This window comes from Melanostigma gelatinosum (assembly GCF_949748355.1).
Source record: "Melanostigma gelatinosum genome assembly, chromosome: 1".
Lineage (NCBI taxonomy): Eukaryota > Metazoa > Chordata > Actinopteri > Perciformes > Zoarcidae > Melanostigma > Melanostigma gelatinosum.
In genome coordinates this window covers 3,898,931-3,918,089 of record NC_136634.1, presented here as the reverse complement: position 1 = coordinate 3,918,089, position 19,159 = coordinate 3,898,931, and the positions used below count along the sequence as shown (strand labels likewise).

At 41.3% G+C, this 19,159-nt stretch overlaps 1 protein-coding gene across 1 annotated transcript; it reads right to left on the bottom strand.

Annotated features, from left to right (window-relative positions):
• Window positions 1-703: 703 nt before the first annotated feature.
• On the bottom strand, window positions 704-7,525 carry cpa4 (carboxypeptidase A4; the record flags this gene model as incomplete). Its single annotated transcript, XM_079265968.1, has 11 exons — window positions 704-891; window positions 1,763-1,847; window positions 2,760-2,959; window positions 3,310-3,400; window positions 3,613-3,723; window positions 4,300-4,401; window positions 4,488-4,589; window positions 5,121-5,219; window positions 5,311-5,445; window positions 6,347-6,428; window positions 7,461-7,525. 11 exons carry the CDS (start codon window positions 7,523-7,525, stop codon window positions 704-706), a joined length of 1,260 nt encoding a protein of 419 aa, XP_079122094.1.
• Between the last annotated feature and the right edge of the window lie 11,634 nt (window positions 7,526-19,159).

The window sequence follows — 19,159 nt, the reverse complement described above, 5'->3', positions numbered from 1 at the left end:
TATTCCAGATCAGTTGATGCAACATTAATATATTTATCCATTTATCCAACATAAAACAGCCAACATAATGTAATCCTTACTCTAATTTTGATGGTGTTTTAATTAAGGAATACCACTGTATAGGAATACTCCGTAACAAGTCAAACATTTACTTCAGTAAAAGTATTAGCATCAAAATATACTTCAAGTACTAAAAGTAAAAAAATACTCATGATGCAGAATGGCTCATTTCAGAATAGCATACATGATAGTAGTGAATTATAATAATTCATGCACTAATATGTTTGTACTTTCATCCATAATAAGAAATCTAGATTTGATTATACTTTGTATTACTCATTTTGATCTACAAGGTTAAATTAAATGTAGTGCAGTAAAAAGTACAATATATTGTAGTTTGGCCCCGGGGACACAAACAGGACCTTTCAGGCACTTCCTGCTGGTTTTATCCAGCAGTCGTAGCTAAACATATAAAAAAGAATGCTTTGTTGCACCACAGCCACACTGAATAAAATTATTCTCTACATGCATCAAGTCAATTGAATTCAGACAGAATAAAAAGAAGCGCTGAAACACGGACACATGAAATATTTATGACTTTATTGGTCAATATTGAAGTCACGTGTCAAACATCAGCACAGAAAGATGAGAAAGTTGTTCTATGTCAGTTCAAAGTTCAGCCTCTTTCCACAGGTCACAGCGATCAGTAAGGATGGTCACGGACGTACACCATGATGTGCTTCAGAGCCAGCCACGTCTCGGAGGCGGTGGGAACGATCTGATTGGCTGGCAGGAGGAAACCAAAGCGGCCGGTGTCCCTCAGCTCGAAGGCGAGGGAGTACTTGATGCCGTTGTCGTAGGACCAGTCGATGCTGCCGCCGCTGGCTTGATCTGAGAGGAAGAGGAGGAGGAAGAGGTGAAGACGTGATGCTAGCAGATCTACTAACCACGGCTTTTTGTCAACATTTGAGTTTTAAAAATCGGATAATATATCAACTGATATTCAAAGATTTACATTAACACATCAAATGAAAATGACTCCTTGAATTTGTCAAAGAATTATGATCACAAATATACTAAACGGGACTTTTATAGTTGGAAAATAAACTCGTCAGTGCTCTCTGGTGTATGTAAATGATCTAAAACATGTCTTTGGTACATCTGTCCTCTGATTTCTTGTTACTTATTGGCCCAAGTGTTTATTTATCTGCAATAATAAACCAATACTGGCTTATGTATCGGTACGAGTGGCTAGAATCAGGAACCGTTGCTGTATGATTCGTACTAATATTACTGGTATTTTAGAGGAATTGCAATTTATAATTTCTCTTTAAAGTTTATTTATTTATCGTGCCCACTTGTAGCTGTGTTAGTTTATTATTATTTGTCATAATTGCAGCTGTGTAACTTTGCCGTTTGAATTTGAGGTAGGGCTGCACATTTAATCAAATATTATTAGTCATCATGATTTTGGCTTTCCGCAATTCAATGAACATGATTGACTGAGATATTGATGATTAAAATGCGTGTTCTGTATATCAAATTAAGCGCTTTCAGAACTAACAGCGCGATCCAGATGTTTTGGAGTAGTTTACTGTTCAGAACTCGTTTCCAAAACAACGAGACACTGAATTCAGGTGAAGACGACCCTTTTTTTCTTATAAAATAAGAAAAATAATCGCGATTATCAGTTCGGCCATAATGGTCCAGCCATAATTAAAGGTGCTGTGAAGTTACAAAGACAAAAATAAAAGTAACTCACAGATGATGTTGCAGATGCTTCCAACCTTGTAGGTGGTGCCATATAAGGACTTGAGTTCATACACTGCGGCTCTGCCCAGAGAGTCCTATTCGGAACACAAAAAGGAACAAAATACTGTAGTGAGGTACAGTCAGTGGTGGAAGAAGTATTTGGATCCTTTAATTCAGTAAAAGTAGCAGTGCCACACCGTGAAAATACTCAACTACAAGTAAAATACTGCGTATAAAACCTTAGAAGAATGTAAGTATCAGCAAAATGTACTGAAAATATGAAAAATAAAAGTACTCGTGCATTCAAATGTTCCCTGTCAGTGTTTTACTTCCACCTGTGATGTTTCTGAATTAACATTGCTGCTGCATCAATGTGTATGTGGCTTTTCACTGCTGTAGCAGTTCATGGTTGAGCTCAAACTGCATCATATCCTATAAGATCATCATGTGTTTGTCGTGTTGCTGTCCTGTGAGAACCTCGTATCTCTAAATAGAAAAACAGCATTTCATAGCTGATCAAAGAGGCTTTCTAGAGTTTATTTATCTTAAAAAGTAGGATACCTCTAATTTGCACTTGCCTTAGAGGGCTTTGATACAATCATATGAGGACTGTTTAGGCAGTTTCTCAATGTTAATATTCACAAAAACGTTTTTATTATTATAGAGGATTCCTGTCTGAGTAAAGAGAGACCATTTGTTCATTTGTCATCTGTAGTAGTGATGAGTTTATAATTGGCAAATTCATCAATCCGGGGGCAAATAGTTTGAATTTTCAGCAATAAAACTTTAATTAGACGAGGCATTGTAACCTCAAGTTGTACAGCTAAGACTTTCAAAGTAGTGAAATTGCTTTTTGTTAACAATCATTAAACTCATTGAAGGATAACAGAGGCAGAAGTTCTCAAATTAGGTTCTAATAAAATTCAGCTGCCTCTCTGTTTTAGTTCACAGCTGTCAGATGTATTGTGCCTCCTCATGACTGACTCTTTATGTTTTTCCCTCCTTACCAGCTCAGCCTGATGGAAGGCGTTCTTGCAGGTGTACCCATAGGGGTACATGAGCAGCTGGGAGTAGGCGTGGACAGAGATGAAGGCCTTGAAGTTGCCGTGGCTCTGGATCAGGTCCACCACGTTCTTCACCTCAATCTCAGAGTGAGCCGAGGGGCCGTGGTAGGACTCGGAGCAGGGGTTCCTGCTGGCCCCGGGGCCTGGAGGCAGGAGACAAAGTGAAAAGAACAAAATGGACATCATAACACAATACTTAAGAGGGCTCACAGAAATCTAGAGCGCAGCGAGTCAGCTGACAGTTTCTTCGGGGCAACCAGCTGAAACTGATGCATTTTAATGACAGAATGAGCTCATGGTCATTTGGGAGGCTGTAGATTGTCGTCGAGGTGTTTCTAATGTTTCCACCTATTCTATTCTGAACAAGGGGTGGACAAAATATTGGAAACTCCGTTAATCAGAAAATACATTTTTGCCATTAAAATAGAGCTGCTGAGGTGGAGATTTCTGGATCAGTCTGAGAAAAAACGAATTTCTTTTTTTCTATACCGACCACCAAAGCCTGCGTCCCAGTTCCTGTTGGGATCGACTCCGCGGCACACGGAGCCGGAGTTCTTGGAGCGGGTCTTACGCCACATCCGGTCCTGCACGTCAGTACACAGACTCAGTCAGTTAAGCACATAACTGCAAAGTATTTTCATGTTTTTCTTCGGATCTAAACTGTAAAAACTGTCTCGTATCAACCACATCGTCCTCTCAAATAATCCACCTTACATGTACAGAAAAAATGTCAACACTAACAACAGGAAATAAAATGAAAGAAGCGGCAGCTCCAACATGAGTGACGGTGACGTACGTTGGAGTGGGTGTAAGCGTAGCCGTCAGGGTTGGCCAGGAGCAGCATGTAAATGTCCATGGTGTCCAGGAGGGACGTCAGGGAGGCGTCGGTACCGTAATTAATGGCAATCTAAGCAAGAACAAGGCTTTAATTATGTAGAAATGACATTCTCAATAAAGGGAGGCGATCTTAACGGTCTCATGCAGGTGCAGCTTTATGTGATGTTGTGTGATGCTCTTTGTGTTAGTCTGTGTTTGTATTTGTGTCTATAGGACACCCTCGAAAATGAGAAGCTACATCTTAAGGGGCTTTCCGTCATTGAATTAAAATGTACATGTACAGAAAAAAGCAACACAATTTGTTGAGTCCCTTTCTGGGAAATAAATGTATATATTCATTTCTTGTCAACTTACACATCATTATAAAGAATATATATTATCAGGGCTGTCGCTAAAGATACTTTTCATGATCTATTAATCTGCTGATTAGTTTTTTGAAGATTCATAGTTTTTTAGATTCGTTGTTTTGTCCAACGAACAGTTTAAAAACCCAAAGATATTTAATTTACAATGAAATATGAGCAGGAAAAGCACCTTTAAGCTCTATTTATCATATAGAAACGTATTTCAAATGCACCTTTAAGATCTTCTTTTAGATATCTGACACATTCCACTCTATCTTTCTAATCTGGTGGACATGTTGTACCTCGTTGGCTGTCCACACTCCGGTGGCCGGAGACACCCATTCTCTGGAGTGGATACCAGTGTCCATCCAGATGGCAGGACGATTGTTTCCTCCAGTGCTGAACTATAAGACAACAGAATCATCCCGTGATAAAAGAATGGATGAAAAGAGAGATCAGTCGTACAGGTGAGGATGTGTACGAGTCCCACCTTGAGCACATACATGGGCCTGTCCTCATACGACCTCCCGATCTCCTGCTTGGTGACGAGTTTCGGGTGCTCAGCCACCAGAGTGTCCATCCAGCTGTAGATCTGAACGGGAGACACGTTATCATTCAAATGAGTGATAACAAACAGGAATACTTCAGGTGTTCACAAGGTTGACTAATCAACAGTTAGTTAAGGAGTTCAAGAAAGGACTGTGATCACTTTCACATCACTTCCTAATAACAATATTTATTAAAAATAAAATACCTCTGGTCTAATTTGTAATTCTTTTATCCTCAAGTTTAGTTTCCCGACGACGTCACAAATTCCAAGATTTATTCAAATTTGTATTTTTATTTGGTGCCTTGATGATCTGACTTCAATCTCTTCCCTACCCAGCAGTATGTAAAGTAGTCACTTTTCATTTTCAGAGGCTTATACTTTTGTACTTTTTCATCAGTAAGAGACTATTTCCACACTTTTTCAGTTTTGCTCCTTAAATAATCGGAGTACTTCTTCCACCACTGCGTATTTGTCATCAATCAATATTCTGGTATCTCACCTGTGTTTGATATGCAGTGGTAATAAGGTGTTCTCTTGTACTCTGTAGAGTCATGAGTAACTTAAAAACCTCACCGCCTCCAGACGATGATAAGCTGCGAATTTGAAGGTCCTGCTGCTGCGCTCCTTCATCTGGTTCTCCACCATCTCGGCTTTCTCCTCATCCAGGAGCTCCTGAACGTGACATGCAGGAGACCTCAGATTATTTACCGTCCTCAGATCTTTGTCGAGTTCAATACGATCAGGGAGACTTCAGATGACAGACCTGCAGGTTGTCGATGATGACGGAGTAGGGGATGCCGTGGGCGGTGAGGTACTCCGTCACAGAGCTGACACTGGAGCGAGGGACTCGGATGTCGACGGGGAGCTCAGTGGAGACCGGGTGGAGCCAGAAGTCCAGCTGGGATCCGACAGGTTAGAAAGCACAGACTGCACCTTGATACTTCCTCAGTGTCTCGTCTCCTCAGAACAGATCGAGAGAACACATCGCTCCAGTTTTACGTGTGCCCTTCATTAGAACTGAGCTCAACGGTTATTGTTCATGAAGCCATTGAACCACAGTGTAATTCCTATTTATACTGTTTATATGTAACATATTTAAGAGATCCCGCTGTTCTTATTCACTCATTCACAGTTTTTATACATTTTGTGTGTTTGAAGCACATTTCTGCACATAGTTCTTATATTTCTCATCCCTTATTTTTATTATTTGTTTATATTCTCTGCATATATTGTGCTTTACACTACAGAATTATGAATATTATTTTTGTTAGATTATTTAAAGTCCTTTATTTCTATTTCCCTTCTATTTCTGTAATGTACCACGCTGCTGCACATTGTGATGCACTTTGTCAGCTTGCTAAGTATAAATAAAGACGACTATTATTATTATCAATACATGATGACACCCAGATTTCTTGTAAACACCCAGATGTGATCCTCTGTGTTTCTTTTTAGCTGCTCGTTACTTCCTCACACCATCTTTGTGGTTTTTCTGACTGAGAGAAAAGTGCTTATACTGTGTACCTGTGCAAATACGAATACAGTCACATGAACTTGTTCATCCTATTGCATTATCTTTATCACGACTCCGACTCTGTTAAACTTCAACCCACTGAAAACTCTCAAGTGGATTATTTAAGGTTGAGCTTGATTTGCCTTCTGTATTTCTGGAAGGTTCATGCGAAACTGTTTGGCACAAGCAGCTGAGAAAATTTGAGGTACGTAGGTGTTTGCACAGTGTGTGTGTGTGTGTGTGTGTGTGTGTGTGTGTGTGTGTGTATGTATGTGTGTGTGTGTACCTCCCACTCCTGTTGATTCCCCAGAGCCTGCAGGAGTTGCAGCTGTTCCTCAGACTGCACATTGACCCTGATGACCTGATCTCTGGAAGGACAAATTCATCTCAGAGTCTGAGCATCATTACTTATATTTGAGGTTTTCAGGCGGTCTACGTGCAGAGCGAGTTCAGCAGTGGAGGAAGATTTAATTCACTGCTGAGCAAAATGAAAAGCAGTTAATGGTGCAGAACAGCTCCAGACCTGTGACTCCCACTCCGCTCCCTTTAATACGACCGTAATTAGGATTTAATCTTTCTCGAATCAAAAAGCTCAGGCATTTTCTGCCCATTGAATACAAATGTACTTTTTCAACTTGGATAGATATTTGACTTGCTGATTATAAAGCACCCAAGGGAGGAAAGGAAAACACATAATCAAGTTTCTAAGTACTTAAATTAAATGACAAAGACTGCATATTCTCTTAATAAAATAAACCGAACACAGTTAATGGACTCTAGAAGTAGATGCTTGAAAATGTAATGTCTAAATGTATTTTATTCAGGTATGAAGGTTAATTATTTTTGTGAGAAAATGTACTTTATGAATCCACAAACACCTGTCACCTCAATCAGATTCCCTTTTCCTTTCACTAAAGCAGCTCTGCATCGCAGCACATTTCGGTTTATTGATCTGTCTTTTCCTGACTATTAGAAATGGTTGTTAGGTGCCACAAATGTTGATTGCAGTTCCATTTATCATGTCAATAAGAATCATAAACATGTAATCATGCAAAGTATAAATAAATAAATAAATATATATATATATAAACATATATATATATATATAAATATATATATACATACATATATACACATACAAATATATACATACATATAAATAGATATATATAGATATACATACATATATATATATATATAAATAATACAAATAGGGTGGAATGTGAAAGAGAAAAGATGTAGTACTGACGCCCCTGGCTGGTTTTAAATATTATATAAATTAAGTCGATATAAATGAAGAACTTTAATGACTTCTGTGGCAGTCACAGTTCACACAGAGATATGCATTTCAATGTGAAAGCTACGGTACAGATGAAACCAGAGCGGACGTCTCTTCTCACCCAATAAAGAGTCTCTCAGCGTTGGCCGCAGCCACGAGCACCAGCAGCAGCCAGAGGCCTCTCATCTCGTCTGAACGTCCGGACTGTGAGTGTGTTCTCAGCGTCTCCCGCCTCTTAAAAACCATCAGGCGACAGGTGGTCTGTTCCCACACAGGAGAGTTGCCTCACTCTGCCGATAAGCACACAAGCAGCCCTGTCTGGAAAAAAACAAGTTATTTTGAGGGACAAACCTGCTGATTCAGCTTTGTTTTATCTGTGCGGCGCTCAGCTGCAGATAGTGGTGGGTTCCCTTGATTCTCTCCTGACTTAAGAAGTCGGGGGATTGTCTCAGCACATAAAGGAACACCGTCTCTTGCAATTCATCCAATTTATTCAAAATCATCAAATTTGTAGATTTCAGTGGACAGGAAGTGGATGAAAATCTGTAATCTGAAAAGTAACTAAAGCTCTCAAACAAATATTGACGTCATACCGTTTTAAAAGAGCAAAGTAACTTGTTACACTTCCTGAGTTACTCGCCCGACACTGGTTCAGATTAGATGAGTGGTTCAGTTTAAAACAGGAGTCAGCTGACGTTTTCCTAGCCAATCAGAGGCCGAGTAGGGCGGGTCTTAAGGTTGCTGATCCCTGGTTACGAGACACAAAGACGTTTCAAACAATAGTGCACGTCCTACTTTGTGCCAACAGTTTGGGGAAGACTTTTATCTGTTCTGACATGGCAACACCAGGTCCTTAAAGAAATAGTTGTATAATAGTCGACTGGCCTAAAAGCACATCCACCTGTGAGCCAGATCTGACCCCTGCAGCTGATCTCACTGATGCTCTCGTGGCTCAATGGATGCAAACCTCTGCAGCCAAGTACCAACATCTGGTGCAAAGCCTGAAAGCAGAAGAGTGGCGGACGTCACAGCAGCAGATTAAGGCCCATGATGTTGAACTGAGATGTTCAACACTCACACAAGCAGCGTTTTTATGGAGTTAATCACCCAGAGATTCAAGAAACACTTGAACGTGGGCACCGTGGCCAGTAGATGGCAGTGCACCACCAAACTTCTTTAACCACGCAGCGATGATATCACAGCCCGTTTATGGCCACAGTGAGTGGCATCAGACGAGAGCATGCTGGAATTACCCTGAACCCTAAATTATTGATCAGCCAGCGAGGTTTTATTAGAGTCGGTGAGTACCAGTGAGTGGGGAGGCGCTTACAGAACTACTCATCATAAGACCAGGGCTGAAATCATTGGTGTTGATAAACAAATACCTTTTTGATAACTGATTAAAACCTTTTTGAGTCACGTTTCAAGCACAAATATCAAACAGTTGCTGGTACCTGCTTCCTAAATGTGAGCGTTTCCTTCTTCTCTCTGTTTTACATCATTGTAAACTGAATATCTTTGGATTTTGGACTGTTGGTCGAACAAAACAAGACGTTTAAGAACATCACCTCAGGACATCTTGATGGACATTTCCCAGACTAAACGAGTGATAGAGAAAATATGAATGGGCAAATTAATACTCGCTATAGTTGCACAACATTATTCAATTTAATTACAGCACAAAAGTATGTTTTTTTACAATACAAATGATTTAGAGTTACTTGAACACCCAGTCATCCACATATGCTTCGTGTATGTATCAATATATATCAGGTGGTGAAATGTATTCTCCGATTTGCAAACAAGTGACCTTTGCACCAACTCCTGGTCCTTCATAACGTCATACAAGGGAGAGTGATGAGGACCGGATCTACAGTCAACCCCCGACTGGTGCAAACACAACCATTATTTTATTCTGTGTATGTAACTTATTGACCCTCGGGTCACATTGTGGTTTTTTTATGCTTTTAAATTTCTGCTGTTAAGCACTTTGTGATGTCATGTCTGTGAAAAGCGCTCTATAAATAAATTTCATTTCATATTTCATGACTGCAGAGGATTTTGGGGGTTTTGTGTGAAGTCATTCGTCCTGATATCCGCTGGCTGATACCCGAATGTGCATCACAACAGCCTCCCGGCTCCCGTCAGCTGCTGTGACACCCCGCCAAACCCCCCCGCCTCTCTCAGAATCAATCAAAAGAAGAGTTTTAAACATATCACTTCCCTTTCTTTTCACTCCCAAACAATCCCGTGAGACGAAGTGGGGAGGGGGGAGGGAGGGAGGGGTGAGGGGGGGAGGGGTGAGGGAGTTGAGCCGGGGCTTTCCGTCTTTCTCAACGTGGAAATTATTTATTGCAATTCCTGCTGCGTTTGTCTAAAAGTTTAATGACGCCATGAAAAGTGGCTTTACATGCAAATGTGGGTGTTGTAGAGCACTTTCTGCCCCCTGTCATTTGCCTCTAAAAGCTATGTGAACATGGCAACCCCCGACTAGCTGGTTCCACACGACTTCCTCTGCCACACTATAAATAGATCCATTTACATTGCATTTCATGGCTGAGCTCTCTCTCAATATTTCAGAGGCCCGCCAGTAAATTGACCATTAATCATTTATTGCTCACTTGTTCATCTCATTTTGCACACATGCACGCTTTGATATTACAACGCATTTGCCGCAACACAGTCAAGCCTTTTCTTAATTTGTAGATTACGCCCATGAATAAAACGTCGTGTGAGAGAGAGAAGAGGGTTTGACGGTGAGTGATGGAGTTTTTGTGTGAGCTGCCATGTCTCACACGTGTGATTCTGTCCAGTCTGGTGGTCAGACGACAGAGGCGAGGAGAAGTCGGTCACCTGTGACTTTCTTCCTTTGAAAGGATCTCTCCTCTGATTCAATTACACTGTCAGACATCAGCTTATGATTCAGCTCTGTGTGCGTGTGTGTTTATTTCATGGCATTGTTTAATGCACCAACTTTCTTTTGTCCTGAGAATAACTTTCAAAAGCCGGTGCGAACGAGACGATGTGACATTTTCTCTTGCTGTTGAAAAAAGTAACAGTCAGACTTGATTTAAAATGCAGCGAGATGTGCGGCTGAACTTTCTCATCCGTTTAGTCACCTGCCTCTTGTGCTGAATCCTAAATATTGACGCTGTTGAGGCTACAAAGGTGCTCTTTGACTCTGAGGGTTGCTGATGTTTTAGATCGTTGTTACCAGAGTTTAAAACATTTTAACAAATAAGTTCTGGCTCTGTTTTGGTCCTGAGGCTGATACCTGTCTCCGTTTTCTTCTCCACCATCCACATATTTACTTTTAGGTCTTTTGTCTCTTCATCGTTTGGTGCTGGGAAGGGAACGTAATTGAAGTTTCGCTAAGTCCCGCCCTCGAGCCCACAAAACCAGTTTCAGGCTGGTTTTGTGGATTTAACCTGTTTTCACTGCTGAATCAGTTTGACATCTTGGATATATCCTTCAAACGCATACTGTAAACTATTCTGATTAGATCTTTCTGAAATAGTTTTTTAGTTTTCCCAAATATTTGCTCTATATATATATTCAGGGGGTGCAGTTAGTGACAGTGTGGGCTCCATGATGGCTCTGACAGGTTGAGAGGATGAGGTTGCTGAATGCAAACAGTTGTCTGTGGCGTTATTTCGGGATGATGGTGACGAGAGAAGTGAGATTCAACTGTACGTCTGTGCCCTGGCTAAAACATCCTAAAAGCTGTGTTGAAGTGAAACGTTGGGTTTTTAATTCTCAGTTGATCTGGCAGTATTCACATGCCTTTCACTTTACTCATTAATCATTGCGTACCTATTTGAAGCCATGATTCAGGCAAATACATACACCTTAGTCTAATGTTCCCTCTGCTTTTAGCTCTGTTTTGGTCTCTACCAAAGCTTTAACTTTGTCTTTATGTGTTCAACTTTCTCATGAGCTTGTCACTAAAACAATAAGGTTAAAGAGGCCAACAGTTGAAGATTTCAGGCCTTTCACCGTACAGTCATTTTTTAATCCTTGTTAATAAAAAAAACGTAAATATCAGAAAACTACTGTCGAATGTATGAAAGAAAAGGGTTTGTGAAAAATATGCATTCAGGCGTTTACACTGATCTGCATGAAGATGATATAAGCTCTGAAACAGAGTCAGAATCCTCCATGGCGCTGTCACGTTTGCATTCTCCATGTTTGCCAATTCAGTCTTGACGGAGCCGAGACCGGACAGGCTTGATTCTCACTCCGTGAGAACGAGCAGTGCAGGCAGACATTTCTTAATAAAATCCACATTTTATCCTCTTTAATATTGTTACTTCTGCAGACTCGAGATGACATGTCTCCCCGAAGACTAACTCATTCCCTTTCCCTCCCCGTCAACCATCCGCACTAACGGCGAGCTGACAACCTGTCCTTCGGGCTGTTACACCCGTCAAGACTCCAGCACACATCAGTCTTGTTTTTGCAAAAACAGCCAAACTGCCTCACAGAAAGCCCTTCAACACATCCTCTTATCCTTTTTTTCCATCATAGCACATGACTGGATGATGGAATAACTCATTTGGGGTCTGACACTGCATTATTGCGTCATGCCTTGAGATTTATTTATGATGTAAAAGTCTAAGAAAAGACCAGAACAGCCCAGGAAGGCCTCAGCTCGTGTAAAAATAGAATGACAGGCACAAAGCGATCCGGTTATATTTAGCAGCACGCTCCCGTCCACTGCCAAGAATAGCAGGGGAGATATTTTCATTTTCAGCCTTAGACTATTGCCTTGCACTCGCCAGAATGTTTCCATCCCTGTACTTTCTGAGTCGAGTGGACAGATGCTGCCTTCTGCAAGGGTTGGTGTATGTTTGTGTGCCGGCTGCGGGCATTTTTGAGTTGCATGTCATCAACATTTTACACACTACTCCTTATTCCATTACTCATCTCCGCCTATTTTAGTGCTCAGGCATCTCGGATTTGATGAGTTCGTAAGAGGGAGCGAGGGAAATAAAACTGGGCGAAACGGCAGAATCATGCTGAGCTTGTTCACGTCTGCTTTATTGCTTCAGAGTCTTGGTGCTGGACGCAGGCGGTCACCGGAGAGAGAGAAGCTGGGACGTGTGATTCCCTGGGAGGTGCATTCTAAAAATACTTGTTTTTTTGTGGTCAGATGAGATGAAGCAGAGTCTGATGGAGCTGTGCAAAATGAATTGATCTGTTTTACGAGACGCTCCGTAGAAGCACAATGTCTGCCTTTATTAAGTTCCACAAGATTAGATTCGCAAAATCAGTGTCCTCTACAAAAATAAAGACACTTATCGATTTGCTTTCATGTGGTAATGCTTTTAGTGCATAGATTGTGGTTTTACTGTTCACTGCGTGTGTTGCGGTTGTTTTAAGTGCAGCGGTTGTTACCATCGATCACACTGTTCTCATTAAAGGCATAGTTGGGCTTTTGGGAAATATGCTTATTCACCTTGTTGCTTAGAGATGAGATCTGCGGCTGTACACCTCAGCCAACCGGTCAAGTCAACCCTACAGACCTTTGCAAGTTGGCTCGACTGCGTAGCCGCTTAGATGATGTAAACGATTAAAAATCCAATTCTGACAAAACACAGGCTCAGATCATCGTCCGTGAACACCTTAGTGCAGTCGTGTTTTATCAACTGAGGAATATCGTAAATTAGAAGGACGTTAGATCAATAGTCATTTTGGACCAGAGAGGACGACGTGCTTTTATACCCTCACGCCTCGATGACTGCGATGCCTTTCTTACAGTCGAGCTCCCCGACAAATTGTACAACAGTGAAATGCAGCTGCCAGACCACTGACCTGAAGAAATACCGTTTTTCACACATCACCCAATTTTGGCTGAATTTCATTGCCTGCCAAAATCATTTTGAACTACTTTTAACCACATACAAGACCTTACATGGCCCCACGCCAGAGTATATAACTTAACTTCTGACCCCTTCGTGTCCAAACAGGCCTCCCAGACTGTGAACTGTGCCCGAGTTCAGGCCAACAGCCATGATTGTTTTGATGTACAGACCCGACTCTGGAACAGTCGTCCACAGAGGTGCCTCTGCTTTCAAATCTCGTCTTAAAACCCATTTTATAGAATAGCTTTCCTTCACAACCAATAGGTTTTCTTTCTCTTGCTAGATGTTTTTATACAGCAGTATTTACTGTATACACATTTTATTTGGTATATTCTTTTGTTTTGCAGCTGTTTTAGTGCTGCTTATATCCTGTCATTGTTTTTTTTTCATGTTACCAGCGTAGAAGAGCACACATATTTTCTATGATTTTTTAATTGCATGTGTTATTCTAATCAAAAGGTGCTCAACAAACTTCATTATTGTCAGAAAGCCATTTTAGCATTTTACCCGAGCAGCAAATACAACAGATGCTGACTTTGGTTGTGATTTTTTGATAAAACATAAACCCACCATGTTTTTGGTGTGTGTGTGTGTGTGTGTGTGTGTGCGCGCTTTTGAGTGCCAATTAAAGTTTCCGATAATAGCCTCAAGTGGGAGGTGACCGTACTAACATAATAATTCAACGTGAAGTTAAAAAATCACATGCAGCTAAACACAGAGCAGATAGCAATGAGACCTCATTAAAATCTTGGACAGGACTAGAACGACGAGGCAGAGAGAAAAGTCGACTGGCTGTAATTAGCACACTGCCACTTCTTTACAAAAGCAGCCCACGCTGTTAGCGTGTCAGATCACTTCCCAACAGCATCAGCCGATTGTTAAACTTCTATTCTGAAAGATAATAAAGAAAAACCTCAAGTGCCATAAAGAACCGTTGGACTGTGTCTCTGTGAACACAGGAGGCTAATACACTCAACACTGCATCTCTGACTGGGAGGACAGTTCAGCAAAACCACTGATTGAATTAAATGTGACACACAAAATAAAAGATTCCCGTGTGATGCTTTCGTGCATCTTTCTGGAGGTTTGATTTCCTGCACCACGTTCTGTGATTTCTGCTTTCTTTGTCACTCTCTTGATGCTCCACAAAGTGGTAAATAACGAAGCAGAGCTTCCATGAAATGTGAGCGTGCAAAGAATGTCATGTAATGTAAAAGGTGAAAGGCCTTCGAGGGATCGTTCACGTGTGAACTCCAGACGGCTGGATGTGAGTGAGACACCTCCACCTCCACCCACGTCTGACTGCTTCATGAACTCAAACCAAAAAATACATGGGAGTTTAAATACAGACCCGTTTTTATTAGTTCCTAAAACATTGAGATTTCGTACACAAAGTTTTCACCAACAGTCAAGAAATACCTTTTAAACTGAAGCCTGTTTACTCCCCTGCATGTTGTTGCTCTCTACAGCAGCCGGAGGTAATTAAATGCTTTACCTGGCAGAGTTTATTACGTGTGCCTTCCTGTTATTCCAATCAAATCAAAAGCACGCACCAGTGATGTGCACCAGTTTGTTCTTCAGAGAACCTGAAAGTAAAAACACAGCTTTTACACACACACCTCCTCCATTACTGTGTATGTAGTGTGTTGCAATGGTGCGTGGAGAGGAACTTTGACCTGTTTGGTGTTTATTATTTGGGTCTTTTTGTGTCAGATAATAACCAGCCTTATCTACCGAGGCGGCAAAAGAAGACGCTGGATTTTTTTCCCCCTCGAAATTGAGGCAAAAGGGAGGCTGATTTCTCAGCCAGGCTTGGAGGTGTTTGGAATAGGACAGCCTGTCACCCCGTCATAACGCAGTAGATCTTGAGATGCTCACTTTAAAAAAGGTGCAATGGTGTGAAGTACATCTATTCCAGTGCGATGGCGCCGTTTGAATCGATTTTACTGGCATCGTCATCCAGGACAGGTGTCTGTCAACACGGCGAGCATCTCTAAGAAGAGGATTTTTGTCGGTAAACGCAATAAAATGCTAAAGAGAGGCACCAAAAAAATCCATATTGGCCCAAAATGGGTTTTAGTTGAGGGTCTTTTTTTATAGTGTCTTGACATTCTGAGGATCCAGTGATCAACCAAAAACAACACAAAAAAAGTTTGATTTTAATTTTTAAAGACTTCAACTCTTACAGAAATAGTCATTTTAAATCAATCTTTCGGGGCTTTCATATTTACATATTATTCATCGATTATTCAAGCATCATGCAGAAGCCGTGAATCACTTCTTTTGAGGGCTGATGAAAAATGGATTCATGAATTTGGGGGTTTCAGTTCATGATGAAATCCAGATCGGTCGTAACTTCACAGACGGCTGTTCATAGCTGGGCAACATTATTCTCAGCTCAACGATTCTGTCTCTTTGTTGAGAGCGAGACATCCCAGTTTTTGTGTTTTCCCGTTCGGATCACTCTCCCTCTCATTCACATCACTTCAACCACTGTGTCTGAGAGAACAATGCTGTGACATGACGCCTGATGAGCGGCTGTGCATCAGCGTACCAAAACAAAAACTCTTCACAAGAAACATCTGAAGGCATTGCACAATTTCAAAATCGATGAGTGAGACTTGGCAAAAAACGTTGTCTAAAATAACACGTAACGATGTCATATTACAATTATTTTTAAACCCACTGATGCATCTCTGTTAGAAAAGAAATCTACGCATGCAAACTTAATGCATGCTGTTAAAAAAACAATAAAAACATCAGAGTAAAACAGGATATTCATCACGAGCATTCGATGAAACCACTTTGTTAATATCGTAAAGGAACAGGAAACCACTTTCATGTTGAACGTGTGAAGGTTACGTGGCCGTTCGTGTGGCCCGGCATGCTGACACGGCGCCGCCTCGGCAGTGACACGGATGCACCGATGAGCGGCGGGAGGCAGCGAGGTGTAAGCCGACTTCATTCGAGCTTGTTTGTCCACCGATGGCACAGGGTTGTTGTTGTTGTTTTTCCTCGCCTTGTAGTCTCCTACACAATAAATGCTTTTGATCGTCACTCCTACGCTGACGCAGAGGAACAGTGATTTCACACATCGCAGTGACAAAAATGGGTTTATGTTAAGACTCCCAACTCCACCGGGCTTCTGTGCAAACTGTAAGTTCTGTTCCTCGTGCCGAGGGAAAGAGAAGCTCTACATGCTGTCACATACTCACACTGCACAGCAGAGAACAATATGGGTCCTCTGGTCGCATGATGTGGCTGAGCTTCTCAATCCCTTATGGGGCCGATCTTTTTGTATTGTTGAAAATATTTTGTCAAATCAAAAAATCAATTCATCGTTTGTTAAACCTCGACCCGGATCAGCGATTGTCCAAATCCAAAAGCCAAAGCGTGTAAATTGTAGAAATGTGTAAATGGTTTGTCTATTAGTTCTGCTATCGGTAACTTGTCCAGTTAACCAGCTGACAGCTGACAGTAGCAATCCATCACTACTCGTAAATCATGAACTAACTTCATCGTTTTTGGGGTCAGAAGTTACGATTACATTTGAGGAAGTTTACGCTCAAACAACTCCAACAATCTTCCTCGACATAACGACACATAATTACACATCTTGGCGAGAATTTTGGTTTCAAAATAATCCGTTTGGAGTTGCCTCCAAGAACTTGGAACAGAATACTGTCCATGCCATTCAGAAAGTCCCAGAACAACGGCACATCCTGGACCTAAAAATGTGGTCACAGGACATAAGAAGTTGAGAGACTCTGCTTTCAAAGCTGTTGATGCTTCACGTTTGTGAAACCACTGTTTCTCTGAGAAAACAAGCACGGAAAAACCCTTAATCTTCACTCAACCCTGGCCGTGTTATGCAAGTGTCATGCATGTTTCATACACAAATACATGTACTGGGTGTACAGCGTATATACACGAGAGTGTGGGTGTGAGATGAAGTTGACATCGTGTCGTGATAAATAAATGAAAGGCCCTGCCTTGTGTTTCAGGAGGAGAGTCACAGAACGTTCCTGCCTGATCTGGTCTGATCCGGCTCAGTCTGATGCTGCTCCAGTCCAATACCAGACCTGAGACCAGTGCTACATTGTGCAATCTGCCATCAAACAACAACACTGAAGAGTACAAAATCTACCAGAACACCCGTCCTCACACTGAGGGACCCTATTCAGTCAAACTGAATAAACAGGAATGAGTTTCGGGCCAACGATGAGACGCTACACTGAAGGGAAAGTTCGTATTATTTGAAGTAGGGTTGTATTCGGTGCTTATCCATCGTCGGCGTATCAAATACAGTCGATGCCGGTCGGCACGACCCCAGTTTGGAGAAACAGGCGGTAAAGCGATGCACTGCTGTGAATGGAGGGCAGCAGCGAAATGTATTTCAGACACCTTCAATAAAAACAATACAATGTAAACCGCTCATGGAGAAAACGGTGCTCAACCGCTTTATATGAATCGAAAAGCTTGGGACAGAATCAAACCTGTGCAACTGTTAAATAATTTGCTTTCAGTCATCAATTCATCCACTTACAGCGTTCGTTTTGGGTCTTTTTTTTCATACATGACAAAACATGGGACATTTTTTTTTAAACTGTGACCCGAATTGTGTTATTGTGTGACACAATGAGTTAATAACACACAGAAACTAACCGATCGAGGCAGCTGTGGGCCAGCAGCTAAAACGACTGATTTGGTCAATGGAGTCTTTGAAGAGCGCACATATAACGGCTTCAGTTCTCCGTCATAAAGGGCTGTCTTCGTGCATGGAAAGTATTGCAGTTATAATTTTAGATTTTTTAAGTGGCTGAACTACATTGTTGCTTCCTCCCCGTCCACAGCGGTACACGTCTTTGCTCCTGTGCTGGTCCTCCCGTCTGTTTCTCGAACCTGCGGGCGCGTCGTTCGCCTCATACAGCCCCACTTCAAAACATCTGAAACTTTCCCGTTCACAATGTGTCAGATTTGGCAGGTAAATGTTGCTACGTGGTGTACTTGATCACCGGGTCTACTGTTAGCGTTAAACATTATTATCCAACCATTAGCTGATAAAAAATGCAGGCCTGTCGTTCATGATTTAAATATGAATAACTTATGTATAAACATGAATAAGGCCTGTTAGTCATGATTTAAATATGATTACAGGCCTCAGTATAAAATGTAATACTTATATCAGCAGTCAAGAAGCAGCATTACATATACAGTATATTGTCCAATACACAAAAAAGGCAAAAAATGTGTACAGTGTATAAATATCTGAGAAATGTTTTAGAAGCAGTTTATAAGTAGATATCTTTATGAAGCATCATCAGCCAAGAAGTATAAGATGAGTTTGAGGCGTAAGTTTAGAAAAATGATGTAAACCTTCTCTCACATTGACCCCTTGACTGAATAGGGCCCTAAAAGGTTTGCAGTAAAGAGAATCAAATGTACGATCGCTGTTCTTCACACATTTAGTTAAAAAGGGGCCTCTGGTTACGGTGGCTTTCTGGCAGGAAATGGTTTGTGCTTTTCTTAAAGTCACACTGTAAAGTTGTCATGTACACGTTAATGGGCAAAACAGCAGCAAGGTTGCGTTTGAGTTTTGCCCCAAAACTTGGCTAAAAGTGGCAGTGCAAGGACCTGTTTTAGGATCTGAGTATTTCCCCGTTTTTAAAGGATAACTTCCCCCGAACAACTAGGTTTTGAATATGAAATACTCAACACCTGTGGACTCTGGAACGTTTGTGGTCTGCTCTCATGCAGAAGACATTTACAATGGATTCCAGTGGAGGTTAAAAAACGTCAACATACTGTTTTGCAGCCAAACTACATAATGTGGCTCCACTTGACGGATGTAAACTGCTTCCATTTGTTGATAACATCGTTAGCTGTGTTGAACTTTTATCTTTTTTTCCCCGCCATGAAGTGGGTCGATATTATCCTCATAATCAGACTACGTGTG